Consider the following 16,719-nt stretch of genomic DNA (forward strand, 5'->3'; position numbering starts at 1 on the left):
TCAAAGTGATATTCCCAAACGAATCCCGCATCAAAAACTGTTTCAGCTTATCAATTTTAACACATCACGGACAGTCGTGCCATTCGGCATCTACTGGACAAAATTCTTTAAATTGGTGACTCTACCGTTTTTCAATTTAATTTTATAGACTCTTATGTTCTGATACTCCGATCCTTTTCCTGAATGTCGGAATACTGATATCTTCCTCTTAGAATTACTTTCACTATGAATCTAGTGAATGTTTTCGTAAAGGTAAATTAACATTTTAATCGATTCTGATTATAGACAAATAAGTCAATAAACAATGTATAGTTAGTCACCTTCTGGTAACAAACAATAAATAAAAAAATTGATTAAAAATAGACAAAATCGAGTTCATTTTTCAAGGTCGAATAACTCCGCTTTTTTCAACGATCCAATATTTTCAGAGCCCTGGCGTGTTCATGTCCTAGGGTATCTTACGAACGGTTTTTTTTGGCTTAGCATTTCACAACTCGACAAGACGTGTCGAAATCAAACAGCACTAGACTAAGTCGATTTGGGGTAATTTTTAAATTTTCCAAACCCTAGGGACTAAAAAGCTTCGTTTTGATTCAAAACTCATCTATGATTTTTTGCAGAATTTTAAAGTAACGTTTACATGACTTAATTTGAACTTTCAAGTTTGTGTGGGAAAATTGTATATGTTGTACTGAAAAATCAACATCATTTTTGTTTCTTCTGTTGAACCGAGTCTGCTAATGGTTTGTGTACCAATTTATAAATTCTTTAAAGTTAATATAGTTAGGACCGTAACTTAATATCTAATAAGGCACAAAAGTCATTAGCTGTTTAACAGGGGTATGACATCACTGCTGGGTGCCTAGCGAAATATTGAATGACTTCTTGTCATGCACAAGGCATGAGGCACAAGCAATCGCTGCACATGAGTTTTTAGAAATAAAATGTGGTTTTGATACTGTTTGTTCATGAAATTTAGGAAAAATTTGTTATGAATCCAAAAGGTTCGACCTTACCAAAGTAGTCGTCAGAAACAGAACAAATTTTTAGAATCATGCGCTGGGGGAAAAATTTGCATTAGGGACTTAGCAAGAGCAATGGATTTATTCTGTTTTGATACCGCAACCTTTGGTAGCTTGAGTTGTTTTCCTTCAACTGTGCATTCCTAGAGTATGATCGCCGTCGTGATTATTATCAAATTAATTGACCTCAATGGACGATGGAATCGAAAAGTTATTCTTTCTTTCCTTAAGATCTGTCAAAAGTTTTCACTCTTTTCTGTTAAAACATATTACCACAAGGCGAATTTTTTTTACGTTCTCACAAGTCAACGCCTACTTTACATTTCTTGAGCCATCATTTAAGGATGCATAAAGTCAAAATTTTAATACCATTAACTTCAAATACCGTAAATTGAGCATCATAAAAAGTTTTCAGGTAATCATCCATTAAAATTGCTCTAGTTAAAGTATTTCAAACATGTTTTGTTAGTTAAAATGCTCATTAGGGTGTACCAAAATTTCATAATATATGGAAATCAGGGGGCTCACCCTCCAAACGGTAGATTAGGATGTGAAGAACAAGAATTTGTATGGAGACAAATAAAAAAATCATGTTTAGGGGTTCCGCAAACGCAATCTTTGAAAAAGTTCAGTTTTTAAATTTGATTTTAAATAATTTCTGGGTCCAAGAATGTTCACAAAACTTATATATTTTATATTTTTTAAATTTTGTTTGGATTTAAAACTACACGTTATAAATTAAAAAAATGAACCAAAATTGTATCAAAATTTAAAACTAGCAAGCTATTTTTTAGAAAAAAAATTTTTTTGTTGGTTCAAAAATTTTGTATTTAACTGACAAAAATGTGTACCTAGCGTGATTTTTATTTATATCAATGCCATTGAAAGATGCGGATTTTTGTGCACTTAAACTTTGCTGAACACAGTATGTTGTTTGTATCATTATGTGATGAGCTATTTACGGTTCAATCCCTATTTAAAATCACAATTTAGGAAAGGGGCTGCTCTGAATCTCAAGTGTTAAAAGGATTCTGAGACATTAGACTGAGTCGATTTGGGGTCATTTTTGAATTTCTCAAACCCTGGGGTCTTAAAAGCTTCGTTTTGGTCCAAAACTCATCCATGATTTTTTGCTGAATTTTTAAGTAACGTTTACATGAGTTAATTTGAACTTTTAGGTTTGTATGGGAAAATTGAATATTTTGTACTGAAAAATCAACATCATTTTTGTTTCTTCTGTGGAATCGAGCCTACTAACGGTTTTTGTGCCAATTTATAAATTTCTTACAGGAAATTTTCCGCTGAACAACTTTGTCGAATATCATAAGTTCGTATCTTTTTAGACAAAAAAGTTATTAGCTGTTTAACAGGTGTATATCTTTTTGGATTGATAAATCATGAATTCAATTGACACCACTGCTTGTGCCCCACGAAGTATGGCATGAAAAGTGGCCTTGCAATACTTCGCTAGGCACCCAGCAGTGGTGTCAATTGAATTTCTTGCTTATCAATGCCAAAAGACATACACCTGGTAAAGAGCTAATAACTTTTTTGTCTAAAAAGATACGAAGTTATGATATTCGACAAAGTTGCTCTGCGGAAAATTTCCTGTAAGAAATTTATAAATTGGCACAAAAACCATTAGCAGGCTCGATTCCACAGAAGAAACAAAAATGATGTTGATTTTTCAGTACAAAATTTTCAATTTTCCCGTACAAACCTAAAAGTTCAAATTAACTCATGTAAACGTTACTTAAAAATTCTGCAAAAAATCATGGATGAGTTTTGGACCAAAACAAAGCTTTTAAGATCCCAGGGTTTGAGAAATTCAAAAATGACCCCAAATCGACTCAGTCTACTGAGACATTGTGTTCTGAAGAAACATAAAAAACTGGTTTTACATCAAATACTATTTTCTTCACAAATCAATTTCTTATTTATGCTAGTTTTATTTAAATTTCAACTAAGACTAACATTTCATCTGAAGACTATCGTGTTTTACCTTATTGTTTTGTTTTTTTTTTTTTTTAATTTTATTTCACTCAGTTTTTTTCCTAGGATTTTAACTCTTTCGAATTATTCTCTATAATTTTCTGACATTGGTTACCGAATAGCGCTCAAAACTAGAGAACGCTTACTTTAACAAAATATTCCGTGGTCGCTAGCAACGCTAGCAAAACATTTAGCAGCCGCTAACTTTGACCGTTGAGTTAGCGTTTAATTAGCGTCTCTAACTTTTCAAATAGTGATGGAAAACACTTCAATAAAGCCGGATAAAACAGGAAAATCTGAAATGCTAAATTTATAAGTTCTAAGAAAATGCTTGCTTTCTTCTTTATGTGTAAAGTTCCAACTCTACTTGTAGTTATCTTATATGTACATTAGGGTGGCCCAAAATTGTACTACGTCTGGAATTTTGGGGGCTCAAGCTCCAAATGATAGCTTAGGGTGTAAGAAACAATATTTTATATGGCGGAGACTCAAAAAAAATGATGTTTAGAGGTCGCACTGGTTCGATTTTTGGAAAAAAGCCATTTTTTCGTCATTTTGTCCTAATAACATTTTCAGATCATGAAAAAGTATCAAACATGTGTCTCTAATATTTTTTAAATTTTCTTTATAATGTAAGTTTTGAACTAAAAATTTATTGGGACTGTTTTGGACTCTCAATTTGTATGTATAATTTTTTAAGTTACGCAATACTATGAATTTTTGTGAAAAAAAATTTACAATTCACAAATAAGTGTAGGGGAAAGTCGGGTAAGACGGACACCCTAAGGTAGAATCGCAATAGAAAATCAGATATGGCTATTTTCATGGCAGTTTTCGTGCAGATGGGCAGTTAAGGTTGTTTGCTATCGCATTCACCATTGGAATAAGTAAGTTTCCTTTATCAAGACTGTTTTTATAGCTATCTAAAACATGCTTGCAAATTACACTTTTCAAAAATGGTCGGGTAAAACGGACACTGCTCAAAAAAGATACATTTTGTCCCAAAAATTGCTGTAAAAGTAGATATTTTTGTGAGTTAAGTATTTGAAAACGTTTTTATACCAAAATGGAACCAACTGGTTTAGTTCTGAGGCGAAACAATGTGGTTTCGGAATTCCGTATTTTATAGTCGCTTTCTCCACCAGAGATCCTATTTTTACAGTTTTTATAGCCTGTTTGAGATGGTGAGTGCTTTTCAACCGACAATTACTCTTGCCAAGGTCTTTCAAAGTCATATGGAGGAACAAACCGATGAAAAATTTAAAATACCTAGAGTAAACTATGTGTCCGTTTTACCCGACTTTAAGGTGTCCGTCTTATCCGCCTTAGCAACTTTTTTTTCAAAACGGCTTGAACAACAACCCTTTGGACGAAATTCGCTGATTTTCCTCCAGATGGTTGAAAAGAAGCCTTATAAACACTGTACCTTTGGAAACGGTTGAAATTTTCGGAAATTTTGCGAGTTATGAACTATTTTATGAAGAAAGAAAATTACATCAAATAATTGATCCTCAAAGTTTTTGTTTGTTTTGTTTACTATTATGGGACCTTGCTTGCTATAAATAAACAAAGGGTCTCGACAGTGTTAATACACTTCGGCAAACATATTCCCATAATTGGATTTGTGCCAAACATTGTAATTTTCGAAATATTGAAAGTGTCCGTTTTACCCGCTGTGTCCGTCTTACCCGACTTTCCCTTACTTTGGATTAATATTTTCAATCAACATTGAATTCAAAAGTTGCGCAACATTATGATGTGCAACTTAGCAAAAGAATGTATAGCTATGACTTGTCGTTTCAAAGTAATTCAAAATTCACTGTGGAAAAAAGTCACAATTTTTAAATTTAGCTAAGAATTGCTCTATATTATGATGTGGATGAATTTCGAGCAATCTAAGCTTCTGATATCAAACTTTTTCATCCTTTTATCGATCCTTCAATCAGCAGAAACAATCATGACTAGTTTCTAGATTTTTATTTTAAATTTATTTAGTGATTGTAGCCATAACACATTCACCAAACCGTCACCCAAGTATGGGTAACACGACCTTCAATCAATAAAAAATCTAGAAACTTGGAATGTTTCTTTCTGGTGATTTAAGGATCGATAAAAAGTTGAAAAAAATTGATATCATGAGTTTATTTGGTTCTAAGATTGCTCGAAACTCATCCACATCATAATATAGAGCAATTCTTAGCAAAAATTTGAAAATTGTGACTTTTTTCCACAGTAAAACTTGAATTACTTTGAAACGACAAGTCATAGCTATATACTTTCTTGTGCAACGTTGCACATCATAACGTCGCGCATCTTTTGAATTCAATTGATTAAAAATCTCAATCCAAAGTACACTTTTTTGTTAATTTTAATAACTTTTCTTTACAAAAATTCATAGTATTGCGTATTTTAAAAAATCATACATACAAATTAAGAGTCCAAGACAGTCTCAATAAATTTATAGTTTAAAACTTACATTATAAAGAAAATTTAAAAAATATCAGAGACACATGTTTGATACTTTTTCAAGATCTGATAATGTAATTAGGACAAAATGACGAAAAAATTGCCTTTTTCCAAAAATCGAACCAGTGCGACCTCTAAACATCATTTTTCTGAGTCGCTGCCATATAAAATATTGTTTCCAACACCCTAAGCTATCATTTTAAGCTTGACCTCCCAAAATCCCAGACATAGTACAATTTTGGGCCACCCTAATGTACATCCATTATATAAAACTTATTTAAGCTTTAAAGTACACATGAGGTCCTAAGAGCCTGTGCAAACATGATCGATTTTGAGTTAATTGTGCAACACGATTCTCCATATTTCAAGCTATACTGGGTGATTTTCAAAGATTTTTGGAGATTTATTTAGATACTTTTACATTCCGAAGAAAAATACAAACTTTCGGAAAATATTTGAAAAATGCCCAAACAAAAAAGAATCAAAGCGTGTTTTATCGATATAAGCTTTTATGCACTTATACCCCTTTGGCTCCAAGGGCCTCATATATCTTTTTCCAAACTAAGTGAACTCTTGCCCAGCTCATTAATTAATCATCGAGAAACAGTTGAGCCGAGTTAAATCAGTCGTAATGAAGTTTGACAAATCATTTGTTAGCGCGTCCCGGGAACACTTACGCAAGACTGTCACCCAAATCTGACAGAAAATCACAGCCGGTCATGTCACCTTTCAAGAACCCATCATAAGGTGCAAACATTCTCATCCCAGCTAAACATTACCACCATTTACCTAAATATGAACACGAGGTTGAACGATGCCCTCCTTCAAGTCTTCTCCTGACTTCACTCTCCCACCGAGAGGCTGTGATGAAGACGATCGCAGCTTGTCAGAAGGTGTCACCGAGATGTCCCGCGGCGCTTTTCCCCGGGACACGTGGAGTGTCACTTTGAATTATGCTTATGCTTATTAATATTTTAATTATCATTCCCATTCAGCGATTGCCGGCTGCCGTGTCATTGCGCGTTGGAGGCGGTCCAAAGTGAGCGAAATTTTCCGGCGAAATTGGCGGCAATTTTCCTTTAGTTTGGGATTAAATTGCGCTTTCGCTTTAATTAAATGCGATTATAATGACGCTAATGATGTATATATTTCACATGTGTTTCTGGTGGCGCGAATAGTGGAGCCGTACGTCTAATTGGAAGTAAGTACGATTTCGGTAGCCATCTTCCCACATTAATGACACGGGTTGTACTTGGGTTGTAATTCATAAAAACGCCAACCACATTACTCATGAGCGGAGTCAAACACTGACTGGGTTAAACGAAATCCGGAATAAAGAATCCAGCTCTTTTGGCGGTTCAGTGGTTCCCTGACAATATGGGAAGTCGTCATAAATAACGACACCCTCGGTGTCTCCCGTTTTTATTTTTTCTCTCCCACAAAATCTTCTGCTCGATAATAGGCGTCCACATCTGAGACGTCTCAGGCGTACCGTGAAGAGGTTTACATTCTTCGGAACAAAGTGTTGTTGGTCCTACCTTTTTAAACGCTCTCTGCTGTGTCGTTGTATGTTTTCATGTTTTGAGTTGTCCCGAAACGTGGGGATGTCGTCGTCGAAACAGGGAAACACTGAGCAGCAGCAGGAGATGCATCGTTGATACGCATGTACGATTGCAAGTGGTGTTGTCTGTTGGCTGGTTTTGGAGCAAAACTGCCAAACCGGCAGACATAATCGGTAAACGAGTTAATGAAACGGCGTACAAAAATAATAAATTACGGCACGTTTCGGAAGAACCGAAAACAACTGGGGACATGCCGATAGATAGGCTGTAGTTGCGGCGAAGGGGTTTCAAGATTCAGATCTATTTGAGGCATTATTTAAATGGATATAGGTAGGAATTAAATGCCTAAGTTTAGTCGACTTGTAGATCAGTCAAATATTTAGAACTCATACTTGCAGTTTACCGAAAAACTGTTAAAAATTATCCAATTTGATTCAATCCAATTTGATCCAATTTTTAACGAATAGCTGAATATGTTGACCCAATATTCGATAATTTTAAACGAATAAACTAAAACTGGTCGGAAAAATGAATTACCGAACTCGTTGTTTCCCGGTTAGTGAATATGTATAGAACCCCTATTTCAAGCCCTTTGTCCAACCGTCCTAATTTTAGCTCCAAATGTCCTACATTTTCTGTTTCAGATTTTCCATTTTTAAATTATCCATAATATTTTAAACAGGAACATTTACAATTTCGATGCCAATCCTAAATATTCAAAACTATTCCACAAAGTTGAAACTAGTTTTAAAGATTATCTAAACCAGGGATGGCCAAACCATGATGACCAACTTTTTGTGGCCCGCGAGGCTCATTTTGAAAAAGTCATGTTCTAAGAATTGATCGGTTTTCTTGGTCTGCATATATGGAAAAAATTCTTTGAATCTACTCTTACTAAAATCAAAACAAACATCTGAAAATTTCTTTGAAGTGATATAAGCCAAAGGGGTAAAAGTGTATAAAAACTAATTTCGAGAATCAATTGAGCAAACAATTAAATTGTTGTGTTTGACCGTTTTCTATACATTTTTCAAACATTTCTAATTTTCTTTCGAACGTAAAATTAGGCGAATATGATTTAAAAATCTAAACAATTCAACATGGAGAATCGCTTGGCACTATTTACTCAAAATAGATCATTTTGCACTTATACCGTTACCGCAGACCCATGAAACTTATCGAAAATGCTTTCTATACGCTCAGTGCTGCTCCCTTCTGAGAAGGGGTATCATAACAGGCGACTATTTAAAGTAGCTTGTACACCCTCCATGGGGGTCAATGGTTTGAGTATTCAACAACTTCAACGTCAAATAACATACAAAACTATCAAAGCAACCGTTGTTCGTATTCGCACTGTTGGTATCAATTTCAACATACTTGTTTTTATGAACAAAAAGATTCCCAATTGAGCATTCAATAGATGATTTTCTTCTCGAACAGAGTGAAATAAGAAAAGCAGAGTTTCGGTTTAATTCAAATTCAAATCAATTTTTTTTTCGAATGGCAATATATGGTTAATAATTCGTCCAAAAGGGCAACCAAAATATATTTTTACCATTTAAAGCATTGTAGATGGCTCTAAAGTACTCACTTCCAACAGATATACTTTTAAAGCAGATTTGTTTTTCCAAGACACACATTGGTTACCATGGCTAGATGCATGAATCTTGTTGCCCGAACTCTTAAGATGGCTTTGCGAACATGGAAAGTCCGTATAAAATAATTAATGTTCGTGCCAAAGCCCTTTTCTGTATCTTGAAGTGAGCGTATCTTTGGTTACCGTCACTGTATAAAATCAATTAAAATTACAATTTTTAAGTTATCAAAATTGTACAGTATTTGAATCATTTTCTGTAAATTCCATCATATATTTTTCAATTTTTCCTGATTTAGTTTTGGTGACATCATATCATTGGTATGAAGAGCATTTGAGCGGACTCTAGTGTATGTTGAGTAATATTGAGGAGTTTGGATAGTCTCAGAAAATTCGTTTAAAAGTGGTAACAAATCTCCAAAGCATATCAGCATCATAATTTAAATTACACTTTTACAACAACTTCAACCATTCGTAACATTAATTCTTTTTCATCAACTTCGTTTATCCATCCAAATTCAATAACTTTTGCGAATTATGTAAAATATCGAAAGTTTGATCTTTAATTTTTTTTTAATTTTTAATAAGTTATTTTCCTCAAGTTCTGACTGTTTAAAAAAACAATATTTTTTGGATTTTACCAAATAACATGCAAAGTTAATGAGTTGACCTAAAACTGAAATTTCGTAATACATTTCGTTTTTTAAAGAAATTTAAGATGAAAAATTAAAAAGAGAGTTGTTTATGATCGAAAAGTTTCGAAAACCTGGCTCGCGAACGTTTCGGCAAAATTCCTTATAAAGAATGAAATATTTCGCGAAGCATATGAGCATATTTTTGTTATGAACTTTAGGTTCCCCATGGATGCAATTAGCGGGTGCTTATTTAATTATGTGAGTATTTTTTTAATTTTTTTAAGCTTGATAAATAACAGAAGCATATGGTGCGTATTTAAGTCAACAACATAGAGAAAAATATGCTGACGCAAAAGACGGCGAAGACAGTTGGATTCAGATTTTTATCTCAGCACACATCTGAGATAGTGAGAGTGGCCCACGTTACCCCACTCTCCGTTTGATTGGCATCTTGCTCTGTATTTATGAACATCAATAATGAAAAACTAGACCGAATTCACTGTTGGGTAGTAACATTCAACTAGAACCGGTTTGGTACTGACAAATCTCTCAGAAGAACGATTTTTTTAGCAAAATTTTGAAATGAAAAAGGTGCAAAAAATCAAATTCGTATTTATCCTGTTTATAGAAGGCCTTAAAAATTCACTTGTCTAATCGAGATATTGGAAAATTTGGAAAGAGTTGGATTGAGTTGAGGTTGAGGTTCGTACTTTGAAAAATCAATACTATTTCTGATATAACTAAAGTTCGTTGAAATAATTATTCTTTTAAATGTCAAAAGCTTGTGTACGCTTTTTTCAACAATACCGTTCTGCGGTTTTTCTTAAATTTATCAAATTTTTCTGAGGAAAACGGTGAACTAGAAAAGGGGGGGGGGGAGCATAAAATTGACTTTATGTCAATTTTAAACCGATGAAATTTTTAATGCCTTGAAAAGATTGACGTACATAAGTTGGGAGGCATAATTCATTTCGTACTGTGTAATATTCATACTATTTTTCAAATGGAGCCAAATTTGTAAAAATATGCAAGTAACAAAAACGACTCATTAAGATGAATCTGTAATAAGGTTGCCAGAATTCTTTCAGCACTTATCCGGGCCGAAAAAATCCGGACTATTTTCTGATTCAATAGATATTTGTTCAATGGATTATTTATATTGAAACGAGGTAAACTGGATGCTTCAAACATGGTGAATGCGCGAATCGAACTTTTCTCGAATTTTGGGAGCAACCTGGCAAGTTTAATCTTTACTCGATGTGACCTAGGCAAATGTTTTTATAGCGTTTTCAAAAATCTATTTTTTTTCTCGAAAACTTCAGAATAATTTTTTTTTGGCCCGCCAGCCAATCTCATTTTTGAAATTTGGCCCGCCTGTTGAAAATGTTGGTCACCCATGATCTAAACTGAGGTTTCCAGATTGATCGGTTTTATCTGGGTAAACCCGGATATTTAATACAAAATTTGGGAAAAGTCCAGCCCGGCTTTGTTGCCCGGGTTTTGCTCGGATTTATTCACTTTATTTGCCAAATCAATCAAAAAATCACAAATCGTGTTGTAATTTTTTTTTTAAATGCGTGCAAAATGAAACTTTTTGAGCAAGTGTCATTAAAAAATATTCATGAAAGGGTGTGATATAAAGATACTTCAATATCGCACAAGTTGTGCAGCCAATGATTGAAATTGTGGTACTTGTGGCAATTTGTACGGGAAAATGAGAAGGTTCTAGTTAATATGAGAGAAACCAGAAACTTTGCCCGGATATTGCCTGGATTTTTGGTTGACAATTTTGATATCAAATGCCTGGATTTTGTCAGGTATTTATATAACTTTCCAAAGCTGTTCGGGTCAATATAACATCATAATCATCATTCTAATATACTGAAGGACTGAGATTTTTGAGAGACTAAGTATGTTCTATGAAAACGATAATGAATTTAACGAAAAAAAGTAAATTAAAATTTGAGTTTTGGAAATCGCTTAGTTGAAAAATGAGACACAGCGAAGCAAAGCGTCGTACTCCCTCGACTGATTTTAACTGCAAAAATATGCTCCATCAATATGATCGTTTTGCTGGTCCGATGTTGCTTTCAGAGTCAACAATTTTCGTTCGATTAAAAAGATGTGACCTGCGGGCGTCTTTAGCATAAACCAAGATCTACATATGAGCCGTCCGTAAAAGGTGAAAAAAATTAAACTTTAGTACGTAGTTTGTTATTTTACTACTTATAGATGATATTGAAAATGACTTCGAAGAGAAACAACAAATGGTTTCAGTTGTATGCATAAAAACTAAGTGTATCACTTTCAAGTTGCCACTCTGTAAATTTATCAGTTTGCGAAAAAGCTAAATTTGTATTTAAAAACTATGACCTAAATTCAAGAATTCTGCACGGTGACGGGAAAGGTGGTAAAAATATTTTACATTGAATTGTCGAGATTTGTAATTCCAAAGCTTCATATCGAACAAAATCGTTAAACGGAAATTTGACATAATAAACATTTCCCATTATGGTCACAGGGTAGAATTCTTGAATTTAAACATCGTCTTTTGAGACAAATCGAGCTTTTTGCCAAAATTGGAAAATATTTGGTGAGTATGCAAATTTTGTAAATGCCTTTTCTCTTGTCTAGGGCTCATTTTGACAACTGAAGAGCTAGCGCCGAAAACAAAGTAAGAAAGTGTTGGGATAAGATAAAGATAATAAAAGTTATGAAAATAAATAAGTAAAACAAATATGTGGCAACAATGGAGGAGTTGATACAAAGTGTAAACCTAGGTCAGGCAAATAGAAATTCGCTGCAGCATTTTTGCAACATTTTTTTTAGTTTTCGACAGAAATCGGAGCACTTTTTGAAAAGAGTTGTAATCGTTTATGCTTAAAACTCGTGCCGGAACCCAACAAAATCAGCAAATCTATTATTTTACAGATGGGGCATGCTCAGTTCTGTGAAACTTGTAAACCTCTACAATGCTAAACTCTCTCAAAGGCTTAAAAAACAAGTTTTTATAATAATCGTTCAAATGAAACAATATTTTATACCTACTCACTGGTCGGTGATTTAAACAGACCAATTTGATATTTAAGCGCTTTTTGATATATTTTTTCTGTTTTTTAGCCCCGGGTGTAAACAAAAACACAGGCTAGTCATTGATCTATTATTGAGAACGACAGACGTGTCTCAGTGAATCTCTACGTTGAGATTCATAAGAATCGCGAAATCACGACAAGGACGTAGTTGGTAAGATGAGCACAGATATGCAAGTCTGATGCTCAAATGGTTTAGAAATTGTTCCGACTGCGGTAAATAAGACGGCGATGCTGGACAAGTGCAGATTGTTAAGGCTGCTGCGTTGATTGTTTAATCCTCCGGTAAATAAGACGAGAAGACCAGGAAGCGCAGATTGTTAAGGCTGTTGCTTTGATTATTCGTTCCTCCGGTATATAAGACGGAGATGATGGTAAAGCGCTGATTGTTAAGACTGCTGCTAAGATTGTTTGTTGTTGATTTGGCCTTGTGGTGGAAAAAGACGGAATTGGCTTAGGAAGCGCAGATTTTTAAGACTTTTGTTAGAACTGTTTGTTTTGATTTGGCATTCGGTGGAAAAGACGGATTGGCTTAGGAAGCGCAAATTTTCAAGATTTCTGCTTCTGATTGTTTGTTTTGATTTGGTCTTCCGGTGGAGGAAGACGGATTAGCTTAGGAAACGCAGATTTTTGCAGATGCTGATGCTTCTGATGCTGTTCGTTAAAATTTGGGCTTCCGTTGGAAAAAGACGGATTGACTTACGAAGCGCCGAACGCAATACGAATTTTTAAGACTGATGCCACTGATTTTTCGTTCCTCGGCTAAATAAGACAGAGAGGCTAGAAAATTGCAGATTGTTAAGGCTGCTACTGCTGATTGTTTGCATTGTTTGTTTTGATTTGCTCTTTCGATAAAAAAAGGATTGGCTTAGGAAGCGCAGATTTCTAAGGCTGCTGTGGATTGTTTGTTGAAAATAGGGAATATCAGTGAGTTCAGATTTTTATAGCTTAAGCTGCTGCTTGTTTGTTTCGATTTGGCCTTAAGAAGCGCAGATTTTAAGACTCCTGCTGCTGATTATTTGGTTTAAATCGGACTCTGAACATATTTTGAAGGCTGCTTCTATGATTGTTGATAGTTGTTGGTGATTCGTCGTATTGAAATTTTTATTGATGACATAAAGATGAATAAAGATGAAAGTTTAAAATAGTTTTAAAAACAACAAAATTATGAAAGATTTAAATTAAAATAAGAGATGAGAAGGAATATAGGGATGAGATGAACAAAGTACAGAATAAAAAATTAAAAGTTATGAAAATTAATAAGTGAAACAAATATATGGCAACACTGGAAAAGAAGATACAAAGTGTAAACAAAAACACAAACCAGTCGTTGATCTATTCTTGGGAGCGACGGACGTGTCTGAGTACTCTACGGAGTATAAACGAATGCAAAATATCTCTACGGAGTATAAAAGATTGTAAATCCTACGGAGTATAAACGGAAACGTTGTTCATATATTCTCTGTAACTGTACTGTATAGGAGCTAGTCGATAAAGCAGTTCCGAATCGTGCTAAAAATAGTATTGGCAAATAAAATCAGAAGAAGAAGAAGAAGACGACGTGCCCGAGTGAATCTCTGTGTTGAGATTCATAAGAATCGTGGAATCACGGCAGGAAGTATAATATAAATTTTCACATTTATGGCAACAAAAATAGGGATTCGCAGATGTTTCAAATTTTTGATTATGGGATCAATGCTTCTCAGATGCACATTTTTGGTCGTAAATCAGTTATTTAAGTGCTCGAAAAAATTTAATCACAGTTTACCAATACTCAATCCCAGCTAAGAAAGCCGATCAATGGATAATACTGCAATACGTTCGTTCTGCGCCTTTGGTATGAACTTATCACTTTTTTTTTGTCTTATATCACAAAAATGGAGCGACGCAAAACATGATAATGTACAAAATATGTATGTGCTAGAATTCAACAATCTCTCACGGATAATCTTCGTTACTTCTAAAGCACCACACCTCAAACCAGATACTTGATAGGTACAGATGCAAGAACATGATTTTACGCCTGACTTGGGGTGTGAACTTGACAACGATGCCACACTAAATTCAGGATGCTTGGGGTCCAAGACCGCGAAATCTAACTGCATGCGGCGAAGCCATGCGATGCGCTTCTGCGAGTTAATCGAGCGCGCTCGAAAATCTCAACGGACGACGACGGGCGTCGTCTTTGCGTTGGAATAGATAGAGTGTGTAGCCTGTAGGACGCGTCAAACCGTGTGGAATGTCTCTGATGTTTGCCCGTTGTTTGGTCCCGCGTCCGACCGGGTTGTTGTTGTGTTTCGGAGCGCACGAAACAAAACGGTTTGCCGAAAAATTCGAAAATGTTTATTTATTCGACGAATTTCTCCGCTAAATTTAATGTCGCTGTTAAAAAGATCAATTACGAAAGTGAAAAATTTTTGGCTGGGAAAAAATAGTCCACTCGAAACGATGGCGGCGACGACGACGACGCACAATGTTTGTGGGAGGTGAATGAAGGATGAGGCGGATTGGTGAGGAAGGATACATGCCTTAAGGCAAAGGGGGCGCCTTTTGCGGATGTCGGCTGTTTCAGTTGAGTATGACACCGTGTCCGCGAGTGAAGATACATTATTTCAAATATTTGCACTGTTCGGATGCATGAAATAGTCAAAATATTTGGTGGGGTTGTTTCGGAGTGTGTTTAACTGTTTGTTTGTTTTTATTTCGTTAATCTTTTGACTGCCACCAGCTCGTTAGCTATTCGAATATGGTGGTCCTCGAAAATCTCGAAACTCATGCCTAGCATACCGGACGAGATAGTATCAATCCAAAACCGGCGGAAGCCAAGAATCAGAACTAAGAACAAGATCAGAAACGAGATTCCGTTGGTTGCCAATTCAATGAATGGTTTATTAAGATTTGATTGACTCTTTTTACTTAGGATGGATAAGGCATTTAGCTCGGTGTGTTAAAACCGAGTGCTACTGTAATGAAATTGTAGCAAGTGTCATCTATCAATATTCCGGACATATTTAGGGAAAAAAAAACCGGAGTATGGTGACTGAGAAATGTTATAAGCCGTCGAAATACTGACAGCTCTCAATGTTACTGTTAAATTTAGGTAATTTTACCTGAAAAGCTTGTAAATTTAATGGAACGCTCGCTAGTTTTTACCAAATTTCAAAAAGTTTAGTAGTTTTCATCGATCTATTAGTGGTTTTTACCGGGTCAGAGGTAGTTTTTTCAAAAATCCTGTTATATTCACCAAATCAATTCATATTTTAATAAGAATGACTTTAGTAGGAATCATACTGCTGATAAAATAGCTCGATCTAAATCCATGACCTGAAGAAACAAATGATGCCGTCATCTTGTTGAGGGAAATAAAATCCCTTAAGCCATGGAAGATCTTCCATGGCTAACGACCTTGCAAAAATTCATCTCACTCTGCCTTTTTGGTTTTGCCTGCTCCAAGTTTTTGCTCGAAGCAAATAAAAACAAACTTCCATTCCTTTCGCCCCATCACATCGATGTCCGCCGAACTCTAAGCTGTAGATCGATCTAAACTGGAGGAAACAAATTATTTCACAATTTTCTCTCCGTCTCCTGGTTCGTTCCGTCCTTTTAAATCGAACGTGCGATAATCTTTCACCCATTCCGCACTGGATTGGAAACACGCAGAAAAAAAAACGCCTGGACAAGCCTGGAAAACCAAAACAAAACGACGGACCGCCTAGCTGCCACCTGAATCCGAATAATCCGTGAGAAATCGAGATCTCTAAACAGGAGGAGGAAATCGTTTACGAAAGCTTACCGGGCAGTTATCTGGGTTTGTGATTTACTACGTTCGCATGCAGCTGGATCGATGATGGCGAAGGGAGGAAGCCTGGGAGCAATGCAGTCCCGGAACGACATGAGAGCTGAACAAAAGGAGCCGCCATTAAATCTGACCCAAGGATGGGTATAGTAGTAGTGGGTACACGAGAAAAAATGTTGGATATTGGCGATGTGGATCTGATTTTTTTTCTGCTGCTCGCTCTGCAAATTTCCGTGTGAACCAGATGACAATAACGCTGGACTTTGAGAGAAGCTGAAAAAAAAATAATGAAGATTTTCACTGTGGGTTAATTGAATTCATTATTCGATTTTTTAAAATATGGTTAGATATTTTCTTTGAAACACAATTTAGGAAAAAACAGTGTTTAGCCAGTTTGGGATTTATACAATAGAAGCCTAACTGCTATATTTTTTCATACCACAAACGTTCGTAAAATCCCACTGTTCGGGAAAAAAATGCGCAACATCGACAACGCAAAGATTTATTTAGCTCATAAAGACGGGCAGCACCAAGTAAAATGGACAATCCCGAGGCAGGAGAAA

At 35.3% G+C, this 16,719-nt stretch overlaps 1 protein-coding gene across 1 annotated transcript in view; it reads left to right on the forward strand.

Moving 5' to 3' along the window:
* The window catches only part of LOC129741609 (protein vestigial-like), an 84,812-nt gene extending 68,506 nt beyond the window's left edge, over positions 1-16,306 (forward strand). The window contains exon 5 of the mRNA XM_055733348.1: positions 16,197-16,306. Within this exon, the coding sequence (XP_055589323.1) occupies positions 16,197-16,306 (110 nt within the window). The remainder of the gene's footprint in view (positions 1-16,196) is intronic.
* The last annotated feature ends 413 nt before the right edge of the window (positions 16,307-16,719 follow it).

The sequence above is a fragment of the Uranotaenia lowii genome, chromosome 2, assembly GCF_029784155.1.
Source record: "Uranotaenia lowii strain MFRU-FL chromosome 2, ASM2978415v1, whole genome shotgun sequence".
NCBI lineage: Eukaryota > Metazoa > Arthropoda > Insecta > Diptera > Culicidae > Uranotaenia > Uranotaenia lowii.